The sequence below is a fragment of the Oncorhynchus clarkii genome, chromosome 27, assembly GCF_045791955.1.
Source record: "Oncorhynchus clarkii lewisi isolate Uvic-CL-2024 chromosome 27, UVic_Ocla_1.0, whole genome shotgun sequence".
Lineage (NCBI taxonomy): Eukaryota > Metazoa > Chordata > Actinopteri > Salmoniformes > Salmonidae > Oncorhynchus > Oncorhynchus clarkii.
Genome location: NC_092173.1, coordinates 3,625,362 through 3,638,409, shown reverse-complemented (window position 1 = coordinate 3,638,409; position 13,048 = coordinate 3,625,362). Strand labels below are relative to the sequence as shown.

Below are 13,048 nucleotides of genomic sequence, written 5' to 3'. Positions count from 1 at the left end.
TATAAAGCAGCTTTGCATTATCATTTTCAACTGCACGCTAAAATCACTGATCAAATATGACCAATCAATTGCTTTCATCTCGTAATTTCCATCTACCTCCATCAACACCTATGAAATTATTATCACTATTCTGACTATGATAACACAAATATGAAAAACAACATTGTAAGGACAATACACATAAATACAATTAAATCACAAATGTATTCTGAAGCTCTATCTTGGAATCTAATCTTTCATGGTAAAACACTAATTATCACAATGACTTACTGTGTCAGCGATAGCGTTTTCCCCTGACGCGAGAAGCTTCTAAACTTTCCCGGCGCTGCTGATGCTGCTAATACACAGAGTGAGATGCGATAATTGGCACTCTGGTCCGTTGCCAGGGGACTGTTACTACGGTGATAGAAAAAAGAGGCTGCCCTCCTCCTATCTCCATAATGTCTTTAGTAGAGAAGCTGCGAAAACTGCTGGTCACTACTACACACTCATTTCCATACGTCTTACCAATGAGATATAGGCGTGTATGCACGGGATGATTCAAGTGTCTTTATTACTTCATACGTTATTACTTGTGTGCTTTTGTCAGTAAGTTAATTGACTGGAGGTCAAAATACAATAGGAGGTGGGATGTCGGATTGGTGGATTAGTGGCTTGGTGGACATTAGTTAGGCAATTAATACTTGTCAGAACATGGATCAAGTGAGACTGCTGCTTTCTCTCACTATCGGGGGAGCAGAAGATATGGTATTTAACCATTCGGAAGTACACATAGAAATACGTTCAAGCTGTTTGGGTAGCTCTGCTGTGTCGTAGCAACACAATCCACGTTCACAACTAAAGTTGTCTTTATTTCATTTGCAGGCAGCATCTACTTCACGCTGATGGATTTTAGAACTAAAAGGTGTCTTTGAGGTCAAGTGGGACCTTATTGTCCACCGGTGGGGTCATCCAACAGCTCCTCATACACACACGCACACACACACGGGCGCGCACGTGCGCACACACCCACACCTCTCTCTCTTCTCAACCCCTCATTGAAAATCAGACAAGCAGATGGTTTAGTCAGACAAGTTCAGCAGCAGACAACTTGAGATCTAGAGATCACAAGGGATCTACCAGTCTTCACATATCCCTTTAACTCCTCTTTTCAACATCGTATTGACTGCTGTGAATCTATGTAGGCCTACAGTAAGTAGATATTGTGATAAAAGTCCATCAATACTCCCCCTGGATTAAGAAACACATGTATGTCTAAACCAATGGGTTATTCTACCATATCAAAATCAAATACACTTTGCGCTCAAGCCCTATATTCTCATTCGGTATCAACAACCTTCGAAATTCAACAGAGCCAACTGAGGTTAAGGCTAGCATTAGAACCAATGATCCACAACACAGACTCACAAAGATGTCTTTCATAAAACAATGTGGGCTACTATTTGGCAATGCTCATGCTGTCACTGTCAAACCTCCCTCTCTCACTATCTATCCCGCAGTTTGAGAGGAGTGTGTGTGTGTGTGTGTGTGTGTGTGTGTGTGTGTGTGTGTGTGTGTGTGTGTGTGTGTGTGTGTGTGTGTGTGTGTGTGTGTGCGTGTGTACGTGCGTGTGTGTGTGTGTACGTGCGTGTGTGTGCATGCTTGACTTCCCATGTGTGTGTGTGGCACGCTCACACTAAGCAAGACTATGCCTATTCCAACCATACATGTCTGCTATAGTTAATTGCACTGGGGGAGGAATAACAGCTTCCTCTACCTTGATTCACAGGGACGGATATGCCACTGACTGACTGACTCCTCAACACGACACAAGCCAGATAGAGCCACACGAACATAGCTGGTGCGGCCAACCTGTCCCTGAGGTATAAGTACAGGCTTTGAGTACACATTACCTTAGTGGGAGAGACAGAGAGGCAGAAAAGCACATTGAGAGCTCGGACTAATACGAGAGATGACTCCGTAGAGCAAAGATCATTTCCCCAAACATTAAACTCAGTCAAACAGACCTACTCTTCTGTATTTGTTTACAATATTAATTTGTGCCAGCCCAGCTCAGCCGCCTCAAGAAGGGTTGTGTTTAAATGATCTTTAAAAATGGAATAGGAACAGTGGAGCTGAGAACAACATATATTTTCAATGCTTATGTAAATTGAGAGTAAGAAGCATTTACACCTTTTTGGGTAATCGGGGAGGCAGAATCAACAGGACAAAGGCGACAATGTGAAATGTGCGGTCCGATTTTCATGATAAAAGACGTACAACCAATCTCTCTCTCTCTATGTTTCTCTCTAGCTCTCTCTCTCTTTCTCTGGCTCTCTCTCTCTCAATCTCTCTCCTACTCTCTAACTCACACTTATCTCTCTCTCTCTAGTTCTCTCTCTCTCTCTATTGCTCCCCCTCTATCTCCTTCCCCAATCCCTCTCTCTCTCTACCCCCACTCTCGCTCTCTCTCTCTCTCTCTCTGTCTGTCACACCCTGATCTTGTTTACCTGTCCTTGTGATTGTCTCCACCCCCTCCAGGTGTCGCTTATTATCCCGATGTATATATCCCTGTGTTTCCCGTCTCTCTGTGCCAGTTCGTCTTGTTTGCCAAGTCAACCAGCGGTTTTCCTTGCTCCTATTTTTTCCCCGTTTCTGTTTGTTTCTAGAACTCCTGGTTTCTACCCTTGCCTGTCCTGACTCCGTACCCCTGCCTGTCCTGACTCCGTACCCCTGCCTGGCCTGACCACGAGACTGCCTATTGTCTGGTACTGTTTGGACTCTGACCTGGTTTATGAACTCTCGCCTGTCCCCGACCTGCCTTTGCCTACTCCCTTTGTTACAATCAATATCGTACCTCTACCATCTGCCTCCTGTGTTTGCATTCGGGTCTCGCCTTGTGCCCTTACACTCTCTCCTGCTCCCTCAGACCCAAACACAGCTCAGAACTGTTGAAGACTGCTCAGAAGCTCCTTTTATCCCCTTTCTCTATCCTTTCTCGAAATCCTTTATGTTTTGTGTCTGGAGGGTGAAAGACCCTTATTTACCTATTCTTCCTCTTTGTCCTCCTCTGTAGCTATCAGATACGGCAAGCACAGTTTTCTGCAGTTCTACACATTTTTCCATGAGGTGGAGAGAAAATGTTATAATACCTTTCATGCAATTCTACTTATTTTGCTATGTGGCAGAGAGACATCTCTGTCGCTGTTAAATCAAGTTTTTTGCAGTTCTACACATAAAGAACATTTACCCATTTTATAACAAATTTCATGCAATCCAACACATTTTGCAATGACATTTAGAGAGAATGTTACTATTTTAAAATACATGCCCATGCTTTTTATTTTTCCATGGGGCAGAACAACATTTTAGCAGTTTTAAAGCTAATATTCTGCGATTCAACACATTTTGCCATGAGTTTTAGAGAAAATGTTATGTTACAATACGTACTACATTTTGTGCAATTTTACATATTTTGCTATGGGGCAGAGAGACATCCTTGTTTTTTTAAATCACGGCAAAATGGACATTTACCAATTTTATAGCAAATTTTATGCAATTCTTTTTAAAAATTCAATGTGGCAGTGAGACATTTTTGCAGTTTTAAAGCTAATTTCCTGCAATCCAACACATTTGCCATGAGGTTTAGAGAAAAATTTGCTATTTTATAATACAGTTCATGCAATTATATTTATTTTGCCATGTGGCAGAGAGATGTTTTAAAGCAATTTTTTGGCAGTTCTACACATTTTGCAATGGGGCAGAGAGAACATTTTGTAATGTCATGCAATTCTTCAAAATGTTCCATGTGGTAGAGATACATTACTGCAGTTTTAAAGCAAATTTTCTGAAATTCTACCATTTTTTCCATGTGGCAGAGCTAAAGAAAATTGAGTTTTAAACCTAATTTGATGCAATTATACACATTTTGCCATGGAGCTGACAGAAAATGTTGCAATTTTATGAAACATTTCATAGAATTTTACTTATTTTGCCATGGGGCAGGGATACATTTTTGTTGTTGTTGTAAAGCAAGTTATCTGAAGTTCTACACATTTTGCCATAGGGCAGAGAGAACATTTACCAATTTTAAAACACATTTCATGCAATTCTACTCATTTTGCCATTGGGAAGATGTTTTTACTTTGCAGTTTAAAGCAGGTTTTCAGCAGTTCTACACATGTTGCCATGGGGAAGAGGGTACTTTGCAGTTTTATGAGAAATGTCATACAATTCCACAAATTTTGCCATGTGGCAGATATTTTTTACAGTTTTAAAGCTGATTTCCTGCAAATCTACACATTTTGCCATTATGCCAGATACAGTATCTGAGTGAGAGTGAATAACAAAATCAATGGGGGCCCCTGGAGGTCAGGGACACTGGGCACTTGCCATGTGTGCCCAGTCAGTATTTGGCCATTATTACAACACGTTTAGATAACTGTGTAGACTAACTTACCAATTTAAAATGTGTTAGCTGACATGGCTAGTTGAGTGACTGACAAAATAAGAGATAAACTGCTGATGCACAAATTTCGAACTTACAACTGGTGTATTCTACTATTCTAACTCTCAACAATAGGTTGAGACTCAGACTGAGTTCCTAAAAGAATAGCTTACGTCGCTTATGCCTAGAAGCCAGTGTCCTCCACCTGTAGGTCTTCTCGGCTGGGGCCTCAACCTTCATCTCAACCTCTGAAAGCACTTTAGACCACTATTCAAGCTCAATCTACCAGTTGGTATGCTGTAGCCCTTAGTGTTAGAGTGCAGGTCTCCATTTAAAACACAGTAATTGTCCCAGGGGTCTCATCAGTTTGATTAGAAGTATCCACCCCATAACATTAAAGAGAGCTCGGCTATGATTAGAGAGGTATTAGGGATTTGTATCTGTGTTTGTGTGTATTGTGTTTTTACTTAGGTTGTGTTGTTTTTCACATTTTCTGCATATATTTTTTTGCATTTCTTAAGGACTATTGGAACACTAGTCCTTTGAGAGCTGAAAGAGATCCTAATGAAATAAAATCCATCAAACCTTCAGCTTTTGCTTGGGCATCACCTACTGGACACAATACGGACTTGCAGTCTGGCATGCAGCTCATGGCCACACTGTATGCCACTGTCAGTCTGTGGGGTTGTAGGTCTTGCAGTTGGAGAAGCTGACACAATGTTCAGTCATCTTTGCATTAGACTGCAAACTTCATGATGGGAGTCTTAGAGCGAACTTAATGTTGAGACTGAATAACTTATAAGGTGAAATAAAGAAATGAAAAGGGGAGAGGGGAATAGCAACAAGCCAACACACTATCATGGCAGCTCTGAATCTTCTACCCAGAAGCCCTTACAGGAGGAGCCAAATAGAATATAGGTATGAATGCATGTCAAAATAAAAGTCTTACATATTACACGCCTCACAGTATTGAATAGAACTGTTTTTATGCTGGTATTCAGGTAAAATTAAAACTATTTTATGGTAGAGGCATTTTGCAACTTTGCATTTATTGTTACATTTATTAGGCTATAAATGTCATACTTCATTTTGAAACATGGAATAGAAACACGGTTTTAGGATGAAATGTTATTTGAAAAAAAATGTATTTGGAGGCAAAAGGGCCTAAAAACATTTCTAAGAACATCACATACACTATTGACATATGTACATAATGAGTCCAAGGCTTCGGATGGCAGTTTCTGTGAAACCCCCTTCCCCATTACCTCTACTGGAAGTAGCAAATCAAACGAATTAGACGCATTATCATTACCCCAATTTTCAAGTAATAACATATCCAGATCCCAGTGTAAATTGACTGTGGCTACTTACACCCCCTTTGCCCCTTACCATGTGGCAACTGCCACACATTGACTGCCCCAAAACATTATTGGTGGATACTGTCTGTTACATGAGTTCACCAGAATAGCCATGGGGGATAGCCTGGTCCCAGATCTGTATGTGTTGCAGCTCACTCGTCTGACTACCATTGTCACCACAGCAGAGAGGAGTTGGCCAAAGCGCAAAGTGATCGAGAGTCAGGCTACATGGAGGCCATTGGTCCAAGTTGATTCACACCTGAAACAATCTCCAAGCAGTGTTGTGCAGTATGGATGATGCTTCATGTTTTTAAACCTTGGTGGGGAAAAAGAACAACGTACCATTTTTCCAGGGGTATAGGGAAACCCTGATCAGAGCAGTTGATCCTGGCGCAGCAAATATCTTTACACCAAAACCCAGCCAAACAGACAAGATAATCGACACATTTCCATGGTTAGATGTGGATGAATTCTACAGTAGTAGCAGTGATAGGTGAGTGAGGGTGGTCATTCAGACATTAATCCCGGTCGTCGGCCTCTGAGGTAGCCGGGGGCTCCTCTGTCTGTTGATTGGTGGGGATGCCCACAGGAGGGCGGAGTTTACGCCCTGAGCTCTGGACATGTGGAGGTGATACAGGGGGTGGAGCTGAGGGCATGACAGGTGGCTGAGCAGAGGGCTTGAGTGGGGTGGCAGGGGGTGAGGGCACAGGGGTACGAGGGTATTTGCGAACGGGCCGGGTGGGTGCTTCGGGTGAGTGGGAGGATGGTGGGAGGGGGCTGGGGTAACCAGAAGGGGCAAGGTCTGAGGGGCTGATGGAGTTGGCTGAACAATCATCCTCACCTTCAAGACTCTCCTGGAATAACAACAATGAAGAAATAGAGTTAAGCAGATGAAAAATGAAGGGAAAACTAGCAACATTCTTGAAAATAAACTAGTCTTCGGTAATTTAAAAATCTGTGACTTACATCTTCATTGACAACATAAAGAGCCATAGGGCTCCTACGGCCATGGGTTCCATGGGCTATTGTTTTTGGCACCACGTCAACTGCAAATTAAAGAATGTGTGAACAACTGCACAAACTGAGAAATGTGTGTAGGCCACAGGTGGCACTTTAATTGGGGAGGACCGGTTCATAGTAATGGCTGGAACGGAATACATGGAATGGTATCGGACACATCAAACACACGGTTACCATGTGTTTGAGACCATTCCATTAACTCCATTCCAGCCATTATTATGAGCCGGTCCTCGCCTCAGCAGCCTACTGTGGTGTAGGCCTACTCTGCAAAAAAAAAGTGTACTGACTATAACTTTGCCATGAAATCCATCCATCTAAAACGCTTTACACTCAAATATCTGTAATAGGAAGAGTAAATAAACTACAAAATTAGCATGGGGAACAAAGAACAGCACACATTCAAAAATCACTGTCAAAAGCTCACATCCCTCTCTCCCCTTACCCCCGTGACTGATGTCACTCCTCTCTACATATACCGGAGATCTCTGCAACATGGCTGCCATGGCAGCCCGCCGCTTCTTCCTTGAGAGAGACAAATGGTAGATTAGCGTTTCATATGTGCACTCGCGTAGTGTTTACATTCTGTCTCCTCGAGAACATGTCAACCACAATTGTTTTGTAAAATACGGCACACAGTGTAATTCTAGCCTGGTCCCAGATCTGTTTGTGCTGTATAGCCACAACATTGACAACAACCATCAGAGTAGGCTATACAGCACAAATAGTTCTGGGACCAGGCTAGTGGGATACCATTATCACTGCATTGTAAACAACAGAGATATAATCCCTCCCACACGATGCTATCAGTGTCAGAACCTTAGTGTAACATTGGACATGCGCCTGCAGGACTGCAGAGTAGCCGAGAGCTAGGCCAGGGGATTACGGTTCTAGCCGCCTGCTCCCTCCCTAGTGCCTAACTCTGGTCCGCGAAAACATATCAAAGCGAATAGGGAGATGGAGGCACAATGTGGAACTCTTACTTTTTAGAGGGCTTCCAGCAGGCACACACTGTCACCAGGGTGATGAGGAGGAAAATGCCCCCGGTGGTAAGAATGATATACAGGGAACTCCGTCCTAGCAAAGGAAGGAAGCCTATGATTAACAGAGTAGTCCTTTCTCAAACACCCGCAAACACTTCACCACTGTACAAGCAAAGAGTCCACTCGGACTAGACAAAGATGTCACCTCTCGGGCTCTGGAAATGAGCTACACCTCTTTCTCTACTATGGGCTTGTCTGAACACACTCCGCTTTAGAACTTTTAGTGGAGGCCACAATAACATCGAATAAAAAGGAACCGTTTCAGAATGAGTGAAAATGCTAGGTTCTCCTAGTGTGGAACCGAATCTGTTTGTGCTGTCTGGCCAACGTTTGGCGCAACAATGACCATAAGAGTTGGCAAGACAGCACAGACATACCTGGAACCAGACTAAGGTTTTCCATCACTAGCTGTGCCAGCCAAGTCTGTGTGTGAAAGCTAGGATAGAAAGGTGCAGCTTTGAGGCTTTGTACGGGGCTGTATGTAAGGAGAGAATGCAGGGCCCTTACGGGGCTAGCTGATCTCTCGACGCACTGTTGTAGCATCCCAAATGGCAACCTATTCCCTATATCGTGCACTACTTTTGACCAGAGCCCTATGGATCGTGGTCAAAAGTAGTGCACTATAAAGGGAATAGAATGTCATTTGTTACACAGCCCTTGTCTCAGTTGGGGGAAAATGAAGGAAGGATTAGTATGCTCCACTGGGGCAAGACCTCAGCTCCACCGGCTTCCTTTATCTACTGGCCCTCATAAGTAACTAAAGCTTTTCACTGGATTACTCTCTCTCTCTCTCTCTCTCGCTCTGTATATAGAAGACAGCCCTATTTTGTAGAAGACCAAGTCCATATTATGGTAAGAACAGCTCAAATAAGCAAAGTGAAACAACAGTCCATTATTACTTTAAGACATGAAGGGCAGTCAATATGGAACATTTCAATAACTTTGAAAGTTTCTTCAAGCGCAGTCGCAATAGAGTTACCTCTGGTGCAGAGGATAAGTTCATTAGAGCCTCAGAAATCGGCAATTAACTGCACCTCAGATTGTAGCCCAAATACATGCTTCACAGAGTTCAAGTAGCAGTCACATCACAACATCAACTGTTCAGAGGAGACTGCGTGAATCAGGCCTTCATGATCAAATTGCTCTAAAGAAACCAGTACTAAAGGACACCAATAAGAAGAAAAGACTTGCTTGGGCAAAGAAACGCGAGGAATGGACATTAGACCGGTGGAAATCTGTCCTTAGGTCCGATGAGTCCAAATTTTAGATTTATGGTTCCAACCGCCGTGTCTTTGTGAGATGCAGAGTCCCAGCATATGTGGGAACTCCTTCAAGACTGTTGGAAACGCATTCCAGGTGACTACCTCATAAAGCTGGTTGAGTGAATGCCAAGAGTGTGCAAGGCTGTCATCAATGCAAAGGGCGGCTACTTTGAAGAATCTCAAGTATAACATATGTTTTGATTTGTTTGACTTTTTTTTGATGATTCCATATGTGTTATTTCATAGTGTTAATCTCTTCACTATTATTCTACAATGTAAAAAATGGTAAAAATAAAGAAAACCCTTGAATGAGTAGGTGTGTCCAAACTTTTGACTGGTACTGTACATGTTGAAGCAATCAAGATAAATATCCTTACTAGGGAGAAAGTACTACGACTGTAGTTCTACTTACTGTAGACGGTGAGTTTGACAGGCACACTCCTCATGCTACTGATTGGGTTATCCACCGTACAGCTGTAGATGTCATCGTCTGACATCAGCACCCGGGCGATGGTCAGATACTTCTGGTCATGTGACAGGAGCAGGCGCGAGTCGTTGGTCAGCACCTTTCCCCCTTTCAGCCAGCCATAGGTGGGCTTGGTGCCATCGCCATGGGAACAGTGTAAGGTGAAGAGTTCACTCAACTCCAGCACCGAGGAGGCTATCATTTGGACGTAGGGTCTGGACACAGGTACTGTGGGAACAATACACAACATGTCAAATAGATTCACTACATGTGACATAAATCATATTCCACTGTTTAGATAGCATGCTTATCCCAGTAAAGGATTTGTGAAGAAATAACAAGCTATCTACTCTCTAAAGTAGGCCTTAGAAAGAACTTATAAAGATGTACTTTGTTTAATGTGTGACCTCACTTTTTAGCCTTGCACCTCAGTCTGCAATAGCATCGTGATGTAAATTCACTAAGGTGAATAGTTGGTCAGTTGTTGGACTGTTCATTTTAATACGGTAGCCTGAGCCGTATTGTAAATACAATCTCAAATACAATGCCATTTAGCAGACGCTTTTATCCAATGCGACTAACAGTAATGCTTGCCTAAATCTTTTACAGACATTGTATGTATGGCTGGTCCTGGGAATCGAAACCCACTATCCGGGCGCTGCAAGCACCGTGCTTTACCAAATGAGCTGCAGAGGAAACTCTCCTACCATCTACGGTGAGGTTGATGTTGCGCTCCGCAGTGAAGGCATCGTCGGTTATGGAGATCTCCACTTCATAGGCCCCCTCGTCAGACAGCTGCAGGTTGTGGAGGAGCAAGGTGCCGTTTTCAAACACCATGATGCGGTCCCTGTACTCGGGCCGCAGGTTCCCGATGATGCTGGTGCCTAGTGACTGGACTACGGTGATGGGCTGCTGCTTGTCCCTCTTCAGCTGCCACTTGATGACTGGTTGGTCGGAGCTGGTGCTGGTGTAGCTGACGGAGAGGAAGGCCTCTCCACCCAACGTGCCTCGGACCAGATGAGCCTGACTGGTGATGTTGACGCCGGCCACTCTGACTGCATGGACACAGCCCAAGACACAAGGTTCAGTGAACACTGTGGCAGACTATACAGTGCAGGATAAAGTGATCGCATGCATGCAGGACGATTTGATGGCTGTAAGTGGTTGATTACTGTCACCACATTCACGACAAGCAGAGTGATCTGGTCTAGTATAAGGTCCTAATAACGAGTATGGAACTTTCTGATGTTTTGGCTTTTGTATTTATATGCCTCTCACAGATATACAGTATAAAATAAAGTCAGATATGGGCCTATATTTTCCACCATTCCTTAAATTAGTCCAGGAGTAGATCTAACTTTTATTCTTGAAAGCGGACTTTCGAAAATCAAGACTCAAAATCCAATTCAATCTACAAGTGAAAACAACGTCCTCAAACCTCCTCATTATTACCGCAATCAATTATTCGGTGAAAGTTCAATAACAGGACAGACCCTCTCCAAAACAAGCCCAACGTATTACATCTGTTTTGATTTGTGTATCATTAATGGATCCCCCTTGAGCATACAGGAGGATGGCTTACAACGTAACCCGCATATCATCCTTTCGTCTCGTTCTGCCCTGGAAACCACACACAGTAACGCCATTATGCTCACAGTGGAGCTTCCTATAAGTCACCACATCCTCGACCACATGTAGCCATAGGCTAAAGCCACTTACGGGCGCTGTACTTAACGGACGGGCTGTTGCATGTTATGTTGGGGTAATAGAGAGAGAGAGAGAGAGCATCTGGCACCGACCTTCCTCGGCCACAGCTCTGCTCCCTGTAGCGTGTCTGCATTGCATCGCTCGATCGCTGTGGTAACAATTTTCAGCCTGAAGGGGGTTGCCAGGGAGAGGCAGACAAAGGCCAGGATTGTTGGACTGATTTCCTCCCTCCAGTGGTATAAAAAACACTGGGAGAGACATGCTCTTTGTGATTGTAGAAGCAGGAGACACAAGGGTTCAGTGATTCTGCTAATAGTGGATGGCCACAATGACACAACACACAGCTACACAGCAGAAGCAGGCTGAGACAGGCTCCTAATGCAGAGAAACCACCACTGCCTCGCCTGGGCTCCAACTCCAAGTCTCTCAAAGCCTCTTCTCGTAATATCATAACTCTTAACCTATGCTTCACCCACTTACATCCCAACAACAGCTCAGCTCACCCAGGATCTTTTCACTACAGCTGTATGGCTGAATAGACCTGTGCCTTTGAGCTAATCCACACAAGAGGGTACACCAGGACAAAACAACTCTCACCGCCTGGGCCAATTAAATATGTTGTACAGCACTTAGCCTACTTTAACATAATATGTAATGAATTGATCAAGCACATAAAGGAACAATGGTTACCACCAAATCATGCATTATCAAATCTATTATCAAATCTATTTTCAAATGAATTTGCTAACGAAACAATGTACAACATAATTTGTGAATTTAAATAGGAAAGCTGTGTAAATCTCAAATATCTACTCGATCGCCTTATCACATATTACTTGACTACTATGTGATGAACATACTTGCCAATATAGTCACATATATATATTCATTCAAACGATCTATTCATTCCTGATTCCGCCACTAGTTCTTCACCACATAGTGTTTCCCAAAAAGTAAATCATGAAGTTTGAAAGTGTTCACTTACCTGCCTGGAAAAGTAGGAGGAGGCCGAAGAGTGAAAATTGCGAAGGAATGGCTGTGTCTTCTTTTGAGGAAGTCGTCCTCCTCTCCTCCTTCATCTTGGCTACAGCGCTGAGTCCCTCTCCCACCCAATGAGCATGATTTGTCCACTCCAGGCACGTCCCTGAGAATGCACAAGACTGCAAGACTGGGCTCAGCTGCCTGCATACTCTGAACCCCAGCACTCAGGACCCCAGCATGAACAAAAGCACTGTGTGTGTGTGTGTGTCCTCAGCTTTGTTAGACAGAGACATAGACAGATAAGCACAATTTTATTATTATGGTGGGAGGCTTAAGAAGACAGCTACATTTAAATGGTGTTATTTTCTGTACTGCATTTGTATGGCTGTAAAATGTGCTATTACCAATGATGAGATCATATCTTTCAAGCATATGCATATGGTTTCAATACATTTAAAAATATTGTGTGATTGAAAACAAGTGTATTCAATAACAGTACCTTAATTGTCATTCCTACAGTGCTGCTCAGAATTGCTTAATAAACCGAAGGCTTTATAAAAGGACCCCACTCGGAGAAACAGAATAACTGCTCTTGAAAAACAACTAACTACTATCCTCAACTACTGTCCCCACCCCCTCCAGACTCTAAATAAGAGAGAAACAGTGATTATGTATTAGTCCACACCTTAAAAAACTGTTTTGCAACGCAAACAAGCAATTATTTTTGGACAAATTCAGGTTAGTCCCTCCCTGTCACGGCCCGTTTGCTTCCGTTTGGTTATTAGTGC

At 43.2% G+C, this 13,048-nt stretch overlaps 1 protein-coding gene across 1 annotated transcript; it reads right to left on the bottom strand.

Annotated features, from left to right (window-relative positions):
• Positions 1-5,498: 5,498 nt before the first annotated feature.
• Positions 5,499-12,401, bottom strand: LOC139386042 (hepatic and glial cell adhesion molecule a). Its single transcript, XM_071131454.1, has 7 exons — positions 12,265-12,401; positions 10,280-10,627; positions 9,519-9,800; positions 7,785-7,878; positions 7,247-7,326; positions 6,751-6,830; positions 5,499-6,638 (listed from the first exon to the last, which is right to left on the bottom strand). Exons 1-7 carry the CDS (start codon positions 12,356-12,358, stop codon positions 6,303-6,305), a joined length of 1,314 nt encoding a protein of 437 aa, XP_070987555.1. The 5' UTR covers positions 12,359-12,401; the 3' UTR covers positions 5,499-6,302.
• Positions 12,402-13,048: the final 647 nt, after the last annotated feature.

What these genes read in the sequence shown, in the direction of transcription:
- LOC139386042 (XM_071131454.1), bottom strand. Translation starts at nt 12,358, where the DNA reads ATGAAGGAGGAGAGGAGGACGACTTCCTCAAAAGAAGACACAGCCATT. An exon ending in CCTCCTACTTTTCCAGGCAG is followed by an intron (nt 10,628 to 12,264) that starts GTAAGTGAACAC and finishes GTGTCCATGCAG; the next exon opens with TCAGAGTGGCCGGCGTCAAC. An exon ending in CATCAACCTCACCGTAGATG is followed by an intron (nt 9,801 to 10,279) that starts GTAGGAGAGTTT and finishes TTGTTCCCACAG; the next exon opens with TACCTGTGTCCAGACCCTAC.